Here is a 15,326-nt window from a genome sequence, read left to right on the forward strand (position 1 = left end):
AATTGAATTACAGTAAATAAAGTTAATCACAATTGCCCAATTTTTTTGAGAACTCCTGTAAATTCACTACGTTTTTCATTTTATTACGAAGCATACATGATTTAATTTAATGAGTAATGCGCTTTGGAAGCTTTGAATAAAGAGTCAAGAAATATGATAAACATACCTCCCTATTGAAGCCACCTAATTTTGCTGTTTTGGTTAGAAACAGTGTTTTAACCCCTGGTAATATTGCATAAAATCCTAATCCAAGATGAACCCAAAGTAAATTGAATACTGTTCTTGAACAATTTGAAATGTGTGGATGTTTTGGTCTCTTTTGAAAGGTAAGACTCTTTTAGATATTGTGAAATAGTTGTAAACGTTTGAAGCGAATCCATGATTGTGCAAACTTGCATAATAAATGGTGGGTTAAAGTGAATCACGATTGGCTTTGCACGAGTTTACCTTTACACACTGTAAATGTGGACATTTTTACTTTGGGAATTCATTGGCTAACTAATGTGTCAAATCACATTTGAATGTGTCACTATTAGCTAAACATTTTTTAGGCCGAATTGTTTTTTTTTTTTTCCCCCTAACTGGCCCATTAATAAAAACTTGCAACTGCCTAAAAACGATGTCAAGCAAAAGGTCAGAGGCTAACGGAAGTATAGAAAATAATCTGCGGAGTAAGTTTGCTTTTAGAGGGGAGTAATGAATCCAAATAAACAAATTTCAATGAAGATCCTCAAACAATGCAGGAATGCTTTTAGGCTTTTTTTTTTAATCTGTCAGCATTATCGTGTGCTTCGAAGTATTTCTTTTACAACCTTGGATTCACTAGACTTTTTAATGTAACCACACCATATTTGTAGGGAGTCCTATCATGACCGGACCCCTAGGATATGTTATAGGTGAGCTATCCCGTTTGTATAGTTTTCGGCTGTCTTGTTTTAGACTGATCATGGTGTTTCTGTGATGAGTATATTTTGACAAAGTTTAAGCTTTCCAATGATATATGGCATTAGTTCAGTGACTGGTGACATTGTGAAGACACGACTTTATTTTTTAACATTCTGACAGTCCACCAACATTTAGGCGTTAACAGTACAGAGAAAATCCCCATCCATCAACAAAAAGTCCACTATTTGCGGAAATTTGAAATGAAAATGATCCTTTATGAGAAGGAAAGGTGCCGTCACTTTTTCCTGTTCTCTATTTTACCTTTAGCCTCTTTGGTACATCCGCTTTATCGTCACAGGACTGTGCTTGCTTCTCCTATAAATCAGTTTTTCATACTGCTTCCTATTAACAAATATGTTGGAAAGAGGACAAAATGATTGCCACAATGATGCCGGACCCTGCAAACAAACTCATTGATTATTCCGACTCTTCCAAGCTGTCACAGCGCCCGCTTCCTCAGGTCCACCTGACAACAGATTCACACTACCTCTGCAATTCCTGCAGCATGCTACGAAGGGGTGAGAAAAATCAAAATGAGTGGTGCAGCAAAAATGTACCAGATTTTCCAGCCTAAAAGGTGCACCTAAAAACCCCAATCGGGCCAAAAATTTGAACATGTGCCTTATAACCCGCAGAATACAGCGTATAACACTGGAAATCCATTAAGTAGTTATAGATAACCGTTTCCTTACAAGGTTTTTCGGTACATTACCGTAATTTGAGAAATGATTGTGCAATGATTTCTCAAACTGAAAAACATCGCTGACCTAAATTGCAAAACAAGGTACGCAACAGGAATCGAACCAGATCAGTGGCGGCGAGGGTGCTGAAATTGAATAGCCCACCTGTGGTACAAATGATATACAAACTCACGGTTCCAGGGACACTGATTTACCTAGTGCATTTTGATTTTGGGGAAGGGAAAAAAACAAAGTCAACAAAATACTATAGAAGCTCTTCTCCGTACGCATACATATTATACAGAGAGGTTATTAATGCACAGGTGAAGAAGTAGAGAGACTCATTAACCTATCAGAATGCACAATGAAGATCAGTGTTATGGAATTGTAAAAATAGTGTGATAATGGGATAAGCTGTAATGCAATGTCAACCATACCACTGATAGTATAGTGTTAGTGTGTCTATCAGCTCAACCCGCCACAACTCAGGTTCGATTCCCATTGCAAACAATCTTTTGTGATTCCGATCAGGGTCACATTGTATGCACTGCATTAAGTAACCATATACACAGAAGGTCTTGCTGTAATCTCAATTCCATGCGCCTTATAGTTCAGTGCGCCTTGTGAAATTACATGATAAGAGGCTGGTTTTGGGGGGTGCGCCTTATATTCCGGAAAATACAGTAAATGCACCCATCCTCTTAAATCTAGCTGTGAATGAAAGAGTGGGGAGGGGAAAGGCGGTAAGACCCCAGAGGGGTACTTTCAGAGGTGTTTGATTGAATGTTGTCATGAAACGCGATGATGAAACGAAGCAGCAAGACGAAAGATGAGGTGTAGGGGGGGTCGGCGCCGCTAGATTGCACATGTTGCCTGCATTAGCCTGCAAGCAAAGAGTGCCTCGTTGTCCACCCCCCTTTTCCTTTTACGTTTGAAAACCTGATTCCCATCCTTGCCGCTTCTTGGTTCCTGTTAGTTCATATGTGTAGGTGGAATTTCCAAAATGAATATTTCGACGAGTGAAGGCCTTAAGATGGTGTTACACCATGAGAAAACACATCTTGTGAGGATTCAGATGGATCGGACATATTTAAGAGTTGCACAAAGAACAATTTGGCCTGGTAATGTCAGCAATCATAGATGTGCTTTTAAATCCTTTTTTTACATAGTGCATTAGAAATTTGGGTACAATCGACCCACATATGGTGAAAAACATTGTAAAAAAATATGCATGTCACATCTGTGTGGTAAACTGTATTATAGTATTATATCTAATTTATCGCCAATTCTGTTCCAACTCAGTTTCAGATGTTATTTTGAGCGAGCGAAGGTTTTTGACCGATATGGCGACTGTGAATCCATCAAGGAAAGCAACGGAGGTCTGGCTCATCGGTTTTTGTGGAGATCTTGGGCCTCTCCCAAAACCAGAACACCTCCTCCAGCAATAGGCTTGGTGCCAACTTGAATTCTTTTCTGGATTGTGAAACTGAAAGAACTGACTTAGCACTTCCCTCAAGGAAGGCAGCTGCATTCCCATCCTTTGCTGAAAGTTTGGCTGGCCAATGAGCCAGAGCTCTATTGCTTCTCTCATTGACCACCTAAATATGTCCGATACATTTGAAACTTCACAAAATGTGTTTGTTCATCACCCGCAAACAAAGCAAGGGGGGGTGATCATGTTTTCGTTTGGTGTCCAAGTATGTTGTAATTTGTTGACTTTGCATTTTTTTCAGCAAAAAAAAAAAAGAGCATAGGAATGACTGAAGAGCTGCTTTTTAACTTCTGGTCACCAGTTTTCTTTCTTTTGCGGATTTTAATCACTATTTGGACTCAGTCTTGTGCCAATGACCACGCCAAATGGGGAAATACCGACCAAAATGGTTTAGAGTCTCAACGTGAGTGACCCCGTAATGGGGCAGAGGCATTATTATTTTCACACCATATTTAGACTTCGTCAAAATATTAACATGTAAATTATCCCTATATAGAAAAGGACCACCACAATAGTCTAACTGTACCAAAATGGCTTTGGGCCACATTTTCAATATGTCTGATCAATGTGAAATGTTTTCTTATATTTCACATCATATCACGGCCTTCATTGAAAAAAAAACATAAGTACAAAAATAAAGATCCACCCTACTCGTTAGTGCCCCGCTCCTCTTTTCAGGCGGCGGCAAAGTCACTTAAGTCAATCAATAAAAGCAAAGTGTCTTCCTATGGCAGGAATACGGGACGCCTTCCCGCTCCTGTGCAAGGGGGAGCTTAATGACATCAAGATTTCGAGTTGGCGGGGGGCGTTCCGTTTCGTCCAATCCATGGCAGCGTCAGGGAGACGCCGTCCCCGTCAATTACCTGGCGGGCGAGGAGGCTGCTGAAAGCCGGGTGAGGTACTCGCGCAGTTCCTTGGCTGCTTGGAAGCGGCCATAGCGTTTCTTGGGCTTGGTGCACTCGTCCAGCAGGGCCTCCAGTTGGCCGTCTTTGGCTATGTGGGCGGGCGGGTCGTGGAGGAGGCCCCCTGTGGTGCCCCGCCACGTGGCGTAGCGTGAAAGGAGATTCTGGCACACGGCGTAGTAGTTGTGGTCCACGGTGACTCTGGAGCATAGCGAATCCTTGGAGAAGGACAGGCAGGCCTCGCGGTCGCATTCTTCGAAGCGACTCTCGTACCAAACGTCGTAATTCTCCGGCTTGTCTGTAGGAGAGAAGGAGATGTTGACACGTTGCCGTGACGACACAATTTAAAGATAATTGTTGCATGAAAGTAATTCCCCGCTGCATTTTGGTGTACTTTTGGCGGTTCCGCTACTTAGCGGATTTTCATCGAGCATTGTGTTCTGCATTGGGATTGGTTATACAGTGGCCTACCCCCTTTTCTGCTTATCTTGCCTGTACATAAATAACAAGGTTTGTATTGATATTTCAAGGCCAAATTCAAGCACTTTTTAAGGACTCAAAGTTAATTTAAAGGGAAAATTGGGCGAGAATCATGTATTTTGCAGAGCCACAAATATAGATGCGATTTTCAATCTTGTGTGGAAATTTATCAAGAAAAATGGTTTTAAAATTTTGAGTAAATAGATATACTTCACATACCCTAAGATCATTTTCAATCTCAGATGATGAAGATGATTTCTATCTCCAACATAGTTGGACTTCTCAACATGCAAAAAAAAGGTGAAATAATTTTTACAACAATTTTTGTTTTTCAATAATGGTGACATATCATAATCTGAAGTTAAAAAGTGGATAATGTCCTGAAATCATTTCAATAGTGCAATAAAGCAGTAAGGTTATCTTCAAAAAATATAAATTGATAGTACACAAGTTATGAGTGAAAACAAATGTACAGTATTTTTATCTGTTTATCAAATGCTTGAGCCTGTAAACAGGATTTGTTCTTTAGTTTTAAAGTATAAACATTGATAATAAATAAAAGTTTTTACTATCGCTAGTCCTTTTTGAAATGCAACCCCAGCGAGAAAACAGGGATTACTGAATTTGGATTGTTTGTGTTTATTTATTGTGATTTCGTCAACATAGCTCAGAAAACCCCCAGCTGCTCTCTGTTCGGTGATAGGTTTATTTGGCTTGCTTCTGTTTACTATTGGACACCTGCAAAAAAGACTGCTTAGGATTCCAGCGTTGTTTTTTTTTAACTATTACTCCTCACCGTTGTCTGTTATTTTGTTTGTTATTTTGACTATTATGCACTGTTGACATCAGTGGTGTCAAACATACGGCCTACGGGACGAATCAGGCGTGCCAATGGATTTTATTTGGCCCACGAGAAAGTGCTAAAAAAAAGCACAAGAGAAAAGGCGTCACATTACGTCAAACAATGACTTGCAGTTACAAATATGTCCACTGGATTTCACCAAAGCGATTAGTTGTATTTGCTGATGACCATTTATCAACTAGTAAAGATGAGGAAACACCAATCCCAATGTCTTTTCACTAAAGATAGAAGGCATAGGATTTTACTTATGACCGCAAATGTTGCAACTAAACAATACTTTTTATCCCCAGTGATTGGAAATTAGCAACTACCAAGTGGATTAAATAGTACAAAATGAAAAGGAAGCAACTGGATTTCTTTAAAAGTATAAAGAAGCTTTAGCTCCTATCTATGACAAATGTGAAATCCAACAGTGGAGTTTCTATATTAAGGTAAACATTTCCATTAAAAGAAAGCAGAAAAACTCAAGGGGGGTAGTCAACGTAGTCAATAGCAAAAATGTTTAACCCATACACTCCATTTTTCTTATTCATATTTATTTTTCCACGGAGGTTAGGCTACTATATATGGTTGTCTCCCTCCAATCTTTACGAGAACACTGCACACTACGTTACTCATTTTTATGATGTAGTAAGGTTTCAAGAATAATACCTGAACTAGCAAGGGGTTCGGACCACATATAACTATTACGAGACTCTATATCCCCTTGATTTTATTTTCATATGTAAACCAAAACCCTTGAAGGTTTAGCTTAGAGCATATTTCAAGGGAGCATTATTTTGTAGTACTTTTCATATGATTGTTGCCATGTTTGTCTAAAAAAATGTTTGAACATGTATAAAGACGTTGAGTCATTGCCAGCATTGGGTTAAAAACATTGACCAAGTTGCCAGACCCGGAGTAAAAAAGATTGATTTTTTTTGTATCTGCTGATAGTCTCAAATCTGATACTGTGCAATAGATGTAGATTTAAATTAAGCCGTTATATAAAATCCTTTTCAAGCACTAAATTTATGTAGTGTCCCTTGTTATTTGGGCATTCGAATGCCCAAGTAGCAAGGGACACTACAATTACCAGGGATTTAAAAACTAAATCCAACACAGCTAGCTCAGATGGTTTTTTTTTTTGCATAGAATTTAATAAATATCGTGATGAATAAAACAAATGATAAAAAAATAGTACGTGCAGACAAATATTCCCAGCTATTTAAACGTTGGTCTTGAGTGCAGTACACATTAATTCTTTAGAAAAAATGGGTTTTTTATTCATAATCGAATCAGTCGATTCTTCTTTCGATTAATCGATGAATCGGATTTCTAATTTCTCTTCTATTTATTGAAATATTGAGGTTTTGGACAGATTGACGATAGCGCACAAAATAAAAATATTCTATGAAAACAATAAAACAATTATAAGTGTTTGTTAATTAACTTGATAATAGAAAATGCATGGACATATATGCGATACACCTGCAAATATTTAAGATACTCTTTTCCTACCACTTTATCAACAGATCATATTAAATTTGGACTTATCATACAAAACAAAAAAGACAAATAAATACATTTCAATTTGTGTAGATTTTTTTAATCCACACAATTTTTTTTTCATCAAAAATGTAAACAAATCCACTTTTAGAAATGTTGTCTACACAATGTATTTGGGGGTTGAATTTGATGAACATTGCCAATATGAAAATAATATATGCTCAATAATTTGCCCCTTGGGTAGAGTTAAACATGTCGTTATTAAGATTTTTCCTTTTACTTTATTATATACTTATTCTCTGATTGTTTTTCTCTGTATTTCTGTCTGTTGTTTGAAAATTGTTGACTTTGTTTCATGATGAAACAGTCAAACACTACAAAGTTGAAACGTTCACGTCAATTTTGTTTGTAAATGATGCAATGTTTAAAATGTAGTATATAAAAAAATGAACATAGCTTTTTTTAAAAAACTGTCTTGACGCCCACTGCCGGACCAAAGTGATACTACAATTCCCTGCGTCGCAACAAAATGGTGTTCACTCTAATTTGGATTGATTTTACATTCTTGGTGGATCAATCAATGACCTAATTAGTTGCCAATACTTTTAATCATCTATTTTAATCGATTTAGTTGATTCGTTGTTACAGCACTAATACATACATTCATTATCTGCACTGCTTATCTTCAGTAGGGTCGCGGCGGTGCTGGAGCCGATCCCAGCCATCTTTGGGCAGTCGCAGGGCACACAGAGACAGACAAGTCACTCGCTCATTCACACCAAGGGAGAATTTGGACCAGCCAATTAACCTAACAGGCATGTTTTGGGGATGTGGGAGGAAACCAGAGTGCCTGGAGGAAATCCACGCAAGCGCGGGGAGAACATGAAAACCTCGTACAGGAAGGCTGTGATCCCATGACCTCAGAACTGTGCCGCAGACGCGCTAACCACTCAGCCGCTGTGCTGCCAGCACTTATACATACTAGATAAAATTATAATCAATTAAAATATATTATTTCAAGTTATCATTCTTTTATTTACTTTTTATATTTTGTCTCTCAGTGTTAGAATACAACTATAATTAAAATTATAGAATTATGTCTTCTTTAGTGGGCAAACCAACAAAGTTAGCGAGAGATCCAAAATTTTTACTCTCACTGATATCATCATCATACTATTTTTATTGAGATGAATTGAATTATCCATGAATCAACACGGGAAGTTCTTGTGAGTATGCCTGTGCTGGAAAAGGAAGAAGTCTGTTTTCAATTTATTGTCCTAAGGATTTTCTCTGCAGTTTGTAATTTGTTGATGACATTTTTAGTGTGTTCTCGTAGGACTGCTGTACACAAATGCAATTAACTCTTCGACAAGAGGCATCAATCAAAATTGAGGATGAAGGGAGATAAAAAAGGTGCAAGCTTTCCAGACTGGGGAGCTATATTTCATCCCACGTGGCCAAACAACTCATCTAACCTTTTCATTTGGCACAAATGTGCCGCTCTGAAGATTTATCAAGCAAATAATAATTCGTTTTGAGGCTGATTTCTTGTTTTTTTTTCCTCTGAGGAGCAGCGAGAGTAAGGTTGTTCCAGAAAAAATAATGAAGACTGGGGAGGGGAGAAATTTTGTGTGTGCGTGCGTATGTCTGTGCGCTCGTGCATGCAGGGGTAAGGAAGAGGCACCCACAGGGGGACTGAAAAAACTTATCGGTGCATCGGTGTTAATGCACTTCTCCTCCGGATCATCGCAGCACCTCAATCAAAGCATCGAGTGCTGCCCTGCAAGGGAAATGAGTCTACGTGCGCACCCTGACACTTACAAATAGGAGGGGCGCATCAACATCAATCAGTGAGTTTGATTATGATCAGCGTTGGGACTAATTCGTTACAAAAACTCGTTCCTGGAATTACTTACTATACAGAGAGACCTCTTCAGTTATCGCCGGTTTACTTCTGTCTGGGAAAAAATATCTTATAATAAAAAAGGAAGATTGAATAATAAAAAGAAAAACAAAGGATGCTTCCCGCACCACCAAAGAACGTTTCGTCAGCAAAGATTTAAGCCGATTGGCCAGCACCTATTGACTTAAATCATAGCATAGCGTCCTTCATACTGTAATGTGACCAGACACCTGACTTTGTATTTGTAAAATTATGTTTGCAATACACTATGCCTGGAGAAAAAAACCTCTTGGAGAGTACAGAAAACTGGAGAGGGAGATCTTTGGACGATTTAAAACCCAGAGACAAATTGGATATGCAGTGTCTCAGTAAACAAAGTTTTCCTTTGCAAACGCTCAAGACCTTACAAGCCAAAAAATATGAAGGGTTTACTGCTTCCACAGGTTGTGAACATGTTTTCTTCAATATTTTTCTTATGCTTATGTTAAAGCAGTTTTTGAGAATATGCTTCTGTGATTTGTATTCGATTTGATTTTGGTAATTTGTAACTAGATAGTTACTTTCAGAGTAACACACTACTTTTTGGTGTTGGAAATCTCCAGGGTAACTAACTTATTTAATTGTAACCGATTACTAATTACAGGGTTCGTTCACAGAAAGGGCTATACAGGTGTTGGGTCATAATTGAGTTCAATACGCAAGACAAAAATAGAATGGAAGTATTGTTCATATAAAAAGAAGAAAAATTAGCCGAATTTGAACTAATTTTAAGGACATTGATTGCTCCAGAGTAAAGTGCATTCAATCTTTCAATCTTAGAGACTGCGGGTAGTTTGTTGTACTTTAATTTACATGGTTTGGGTGTATTTCAAAGGATTCATGTCTAAATTGGTTAAAATAGAAGTTTTTTTGCATTTTTCATTTCTAACCCTGAGAAGTTAATATTTTTAATTCATATTTTATTGTTTGCATTTTCAAAGATTTTGTGTTTTTCGACTCGAAATCTGATCAGTGTGTAAAAAGCTAAAATTGTTATGTATTTTACAAAATATTTTTGGGGAGATCAGTGAGTATGTTAATTTAAATTACATGTGTTTTGCAGGCATACCCTACAAATTAGGAACTGACTAACTAGTAAATAATTTGGTGTCTATTGTTTTATCATTATTGATATCATTTGAAAAAAAAAAAAAAAACAATTGGGGAGCCGAAAGCTCTGTTCCGTGAGCCAAGCCAGAGACGGTTTTCAAAATAGAGTTGTTCTTTAGGTACGACCGGTAGGGGGTGGTGACGCTTCACACGACAATGCCAGAATGACAAGCCACCAGCGCAGGCGTCACTTTCATGCACTTTTTAAAAAAACTATTCTTCAGTTAATGCTTGGTTTACAGGGTCAGAATGCCAAGAAACATGGCAGTGGCAACAATTTCAAGCTCGTCCAAGCAGTTTACCCGAAGTTCAACCATTTTCCTAACCTTGTAAACATAACATTAAGGTTCAAGCATTATCAAGGATTTCAAGCACCCGGTGTTTTACAGTAACAGGTCGAACACTGATTATGATAGATCTCCTTGCATGCCAGACTGACACACACACATTTTTGAATGAAGACGTCCGCTCCTGCACCAAAGTGACAGCAATTAATGTTTTCGCGCTCCACCTCGCTACTGATTGACAGGCGGCAACGCAAGAACGTACCATGACACCAACTAAAAGCAGTAAGAAAGATTATATTAAAAGAAAAATGATAAGTTTCCTCCCAAGGTTGAAGCTGAGCTAAGCAAAAAAAAAAAGTCCAGTGCTGAGAGCAAAAAAAGTTAATCATTTTCTTTTGTTCGGCTTATATTGCGAGCTCGAGTGTGACGAAACGAACAGTTCCGAACGTGTGGAACGCCACTTTTGGACAAAATGGACAGAAAAATATGAGATACGTGCATGGTAGGTCACGCCGACTCTTATTTCCTCTTGTGAAAAAAGTACATAATTTATTGTACTTCTACCGGTACGTCTTGTCATTGGAATTACAAGATTGGATAAAAAAGTACTTTGCGCAACCTTGAAATTTACAGCGTGGGGAACATTTGTACTTCCCGTGCTATTGGGGGAAAAAAGACAATATACAAGACCTGGAGTTGCTGTTTCCATGGGCACCGCTTGTGTCAAATGTACTTTGAGGGTTACAGATAAACTCTATACCGGGGATTTCAAAAAGGCGGTCCGTGGGCCGAATCAGGCCCGCTACGGGATTGAATCCGGCCTGCGAGATAACACTGAGGGAAGCACAAGAGAAAAACAAGCTGCAGGTTGAAATATGTCCACTTGATGTTGCCAAAACCAGGTGCCTCTCACAAAGACGCTGTAGTTGTATCTCTCTCTCTTTCTTTGTTCCTCTGTCTTTTTCTCTGTGTCTTTTTATCTTCTTATGCTCTCTCTTTTCTTTTCTCTCATTCTTGCTTTCCCCTCCTCTCTTTCTACCCTTCTTTCTCTCCTCTCTCCTCTCTCCAAAACCCTGGTTTGAGCATTTAAGTCGGGGGTCTGAAACTCAACTGAGTTGGGGGCCGCTGGTTGAGTTTGAGTAGGGTTTTTCATTTAAAGCACAGATAAAACATTCTGCTCTTCTTAAAGGGACAGTGTCTAGTATTTGTCAACTAAATGTTGCTGTATTGTGTAGTACAACAAATAAATGAGTCCCCCTTTCTCTCTCTGCCCTTCTCGGTTTTTCACTTTTCATAGGGCAAAAAAAACAGGGATTTATGTAAACTGTCCTCACTTTAAATTGATGAGCTTCAATCACCGCAGGACACTTTGGATTTAATTGTTTGACACTGCATTGTTTGCTTGTTAGTGGGTCAGTGCCGACATCCTGAGGCCTCTGGGCACACACCCGTGGCCCCGTAAAGCTGATTACTGCCGCTCTCTCTTACGATATATCCGAGCAGATACAATGGAGGCCCTATAAACATTCTTGACGCGCTGGGCCCGGTAAGCCGCTTGAGTTGTCAAGTTCTCGGTTGTCTGCCAGGCGGAGAGTGTCAACTGATGGGATTGTGTTTCAAGGGGAGTAAAAGACATAGCTTGACAACCTAGAGATGTTTCAGCCGTCGGCGGAAAAAGTATAGAGGACAAATTCAACACAATAATTTTTTTTATCAGTAATTCCATATGAGTCAACCAGTAGTTCCCAAAGTGGGCGGTACCGCCCCCGGGGGGCGGTGGAAAGGTCTGGGGGGGCGGTGAGGAAGAAGAAGGCGGTAGGGGGGGCGGCACTCCGATGTCCAAGTCAGAAGTTTGAACGTAGTGCGGTTATGAAACCGCAAAGCACTGCGTTTTTTTCAAGGTTTTGTCGTGAGTGATGGAGTTTTGGCCAACAACAATTGTTACTGTTCGAGTTTCAAAAGCCCCGACCAATCAGAGGCAAGTTTTAATAATAGTACAAGCCAATAAACACGATTCAAAGTTTGCAAGCACCATACTATGCCACACCCACCGTGTGAGCTCATTGAGTGTCATGGCGGACTCCGTAAACATAGACCCAGAGTCAACGAACGTGAAGGAAATGAAGCTTGAACCGAAGAAGGGAAGTACATCACTTGTTTGGTTGGAACCTATTTTGATTTAGACGAAGCGGACGTGGAACAGAAGAAATCTATGTGTAATATATGTAATACACTGGGAAGCCAGCCTGCAAAAGTTTGGGAACCATTGGTGTAAACAGAGAAAACGCTCGGTAGGGCTACACCAATTGGTCGACGTTGGCGACAAAAGAATCGATAACAGAAATAGTCAACAAAGAATTCTGTTGTAGACTATTGTCGCCAGACATGTTTTCCACCAGAGTGAGGCATCTCTATATGAATATAATCTCTGCTGACAATCGCACATGCAAAACTGCACAAATCCACAGTATGTTCAATAAGATGTATATTTCACGGATACTATATTTATTATGTTCATTATCATTTTCCGCATAATAAAATGAACTTCATGCTGAAAATAAGAATAAAAAGATTGCGTTTATTTTTCTTGTCTGCTTTGATGGCTAAATTAAAGTCACTATCTAGCTGCTAGCACATACTTTGTGCTACTTTGCGCTGTTCCTATCTATGCTCTACCATATTTTTGTGTCAATGGGCTGCTATAAACTGACATAAATTCTGCCATTCTGCTTCAACAATGCACGCACAGCTTGGCTATGACACACTTCTTTACAAACATGGAAAGGGCCCATTAGGTGTTGGGTAATAATTGAGTTCAATCCGGAAGACAAAAAAATGAAAGTACTGTTTGTATGAATGAATTTGGACTCTTTTGCTTTTCGTTTTACTTTTTAATTTATTTTAAACTACATATTTTTGGTGCGTTTTTAAGAGGATCCATGTCTAAATTGGTTATAATAGAATTGTTAAGTTACGATTGTTGTATCATTTATTTATAGCCCTGAGAAGTTAATATTTACATTTTTATGTAATAGTTTTGCAATTTTAGGTATTCAGTGTTGTTGTTTGAGTTTAAATCTGTTAAGTGCATAAAAAGCTAAAACAATATTGTATTTTACATTTTTGTACACCTGTAAACATTGTAATTTATATCTCATGAGTTTTCCCTTGCAGAGCATATCAAATTACTATTTATTAAATAACTTGGGGCATAATGTTTTATTATCATTGATGATTCATCAATAAAAACAAAAAAACAACTGAGGAGCAGTTTAAGAGCCGAAAGACCTAGCTCTTATCAGTGAGCTGAGCTGAAAGAGCCGCATCTAGGAAAAGAGTTCGAATTTCTTTGACTAGTCTGGTAAACCTGTCCTCTTGGATGCGACAGTAGGGGGATTCACATGACACCTCTGTAATGACTGGAGCCACTATCTGCGTCATTTTTATTTTGCTACATTTAACAGTGTGGTCTTTCAAGTCAGACTGCCAGGAAACACAGCAATGGAAATAATTTCAAGCATTTTCAGCCCTTCACCCAAAGTGTAAGCATTTTCCTAACCTTGAAAACACGAAATTCAAAGTCAAGCATTTTAAAGAATTTCAAGCACCCGTACAAACCCAGTTAATTTGAGAAAAAAAGAAAAAAATATCAAATTATACGACTAATCATTTAAATCGTCTGTGACTTGTCGACTACTAAAATATATAGGCCTTGGGTCTGCAAGTAACACATAAACAAAACACTTCAAAACTGACGGAGAGCGCTGGTGGAGCCTTAGCATCTCGCAACGAAACAGTCCATCACTTAATAGAATTTGCTGGAGAAAGGGAAAGATCAAAAAAATGTGACTGGGTGGTCCTCCCTTTCCGTAAAACACCCCCAAGGAAGGAGGACCATGGGGTAGCAGGGATCTGTAGTGTGGTATGTGTGATATATAGCTCTGCCCTTGTTATTAGGTTTATTTCAAGAGGTTGGGGGAAGGGGTGGCTGCTTGTTATCGGGACCATCTTTGCTTTGATGGGGATGAGCATGTTGAGGGTAAAAAAACTGCATGCTGGATATTCTTAGAAAGGGATCTTTGAAGGAAGCAAAATCAAACCCTGAGAAAATTTAATAGATCACATGCTGTTAAAGCGGAATCGATTCCTAGTAATCGCCGCCATCTTTGTCTGGTATCTTGCCGCTACGCTCTGCTTATTTGGCAAAAAGTTTTGTTTGCATAAGACAATACAGTGCCATCTAGTGGTCAAATATTACACAACATACCTATAAGCGAGCAGTTCATGCTAGAAAAACCTCCAATATAAATGGGTTTGAAACCATTTGGAAAGGAAAAGTGTCCCAAAATCCTCGAAAGTGTTGTGAAAAATGCATTACCAATTACCGTAAATGTTGAAACTCACTATTAGGTTCATGGGGCAATTACTTTTTCACATAGGGCTAGATAGGTTTTGATTCACTTACCCAACAGTTAGAATAAAATGCTGGATTGTAACTTAAACGAACTAGGCAAACCTAGTAGATAAGCTAATCGGTTTTGCTAATATTTTATCTTTGAAAATGTATGCGTCCACAGGGAACATAAAATCGGTGCAAAAGTGCTACTGCAATTCATTATTCACGTCGTTGGTAACCTACTCATGTGCGTCCCCTTCTCAAGGTTTCTTAATTATATGCTAAGGTTTTTGAGTTTTTCCTTGGTCTCGTGTAGGTTTCAGATCAGGGGATGGTATAATAATAGTCTGTACAGCCCCTTTGAGACTTCTTGTGATTAAGGGCTATACAAATAAATATAACTTCAATTGATTCTTTTGGGCCTTTATAAATGAAATGAACATTACAATACTGCATTTTGTTTTTCCTTGTGTTGTCGCTGAGTGATAATAAAGAGAATCTGAAACCTTTATGAGTGATAAATATGCAAAAACACATAAATTACAAATAAAACAAACTTTTTCATCGCACTGTTAATATTTTGAATAAATACATGAATCGGGAAGGAGGACAATACTTTTTCATGGCACTGTACAAATTTTTGTGGGAAAATCCGTTTTTTTTTGTTTTAACTTTGAGTGCAATAAGTCAGCTATAGTATGTGCCGTCCTAGATCAGTGTTTTTAACCTTTTTTGAGCCGAG

The 15,326-nt window shown here is 38.5% G+C and overlaps 1 protein-coding gene across 1 annotated transcript in view; it reads right to left on the reverse strand.

Annotated features, from left to right (window-relative positions):
* Window positions 1–1,272: 1,272 nt before the first annotated feature.
* The window catches only part of dipk2ab (divergent protein kinase domain 2Ab), a 45,621-nt gene continuing 31,567 nt past the window's right edge, over window positions 1,273–15,326 (reverse strand). The window contains exon 4 of the mRNA XM_088322327.1: window positions 1,273–4,317. Within this exon, the coding sequence (XP_088178453.1) occupies window positions 3,977–4,317 (341 nt within the window). The 3' untranslated portion in view covers window positions 1,273–3,976. The remainder of the gene's footprint in view (window positions 4,318–15,326) is intronic.

Source organism: Urocampus carinirostris, chromosome 18 (assembly GCF_059441175.1).
Source record: "Urocampus carinirostris isolate Australia breed hairy pipefish chromosome 18, RoL_Ucar_1.0, whole genome shotgun sequence".
NCBI lineage: Eukaryota > Metazoa > Chordata > Actinopteri > Syngnathiformes > Syngnathidae > Urocampus > Urocampus carinirostris.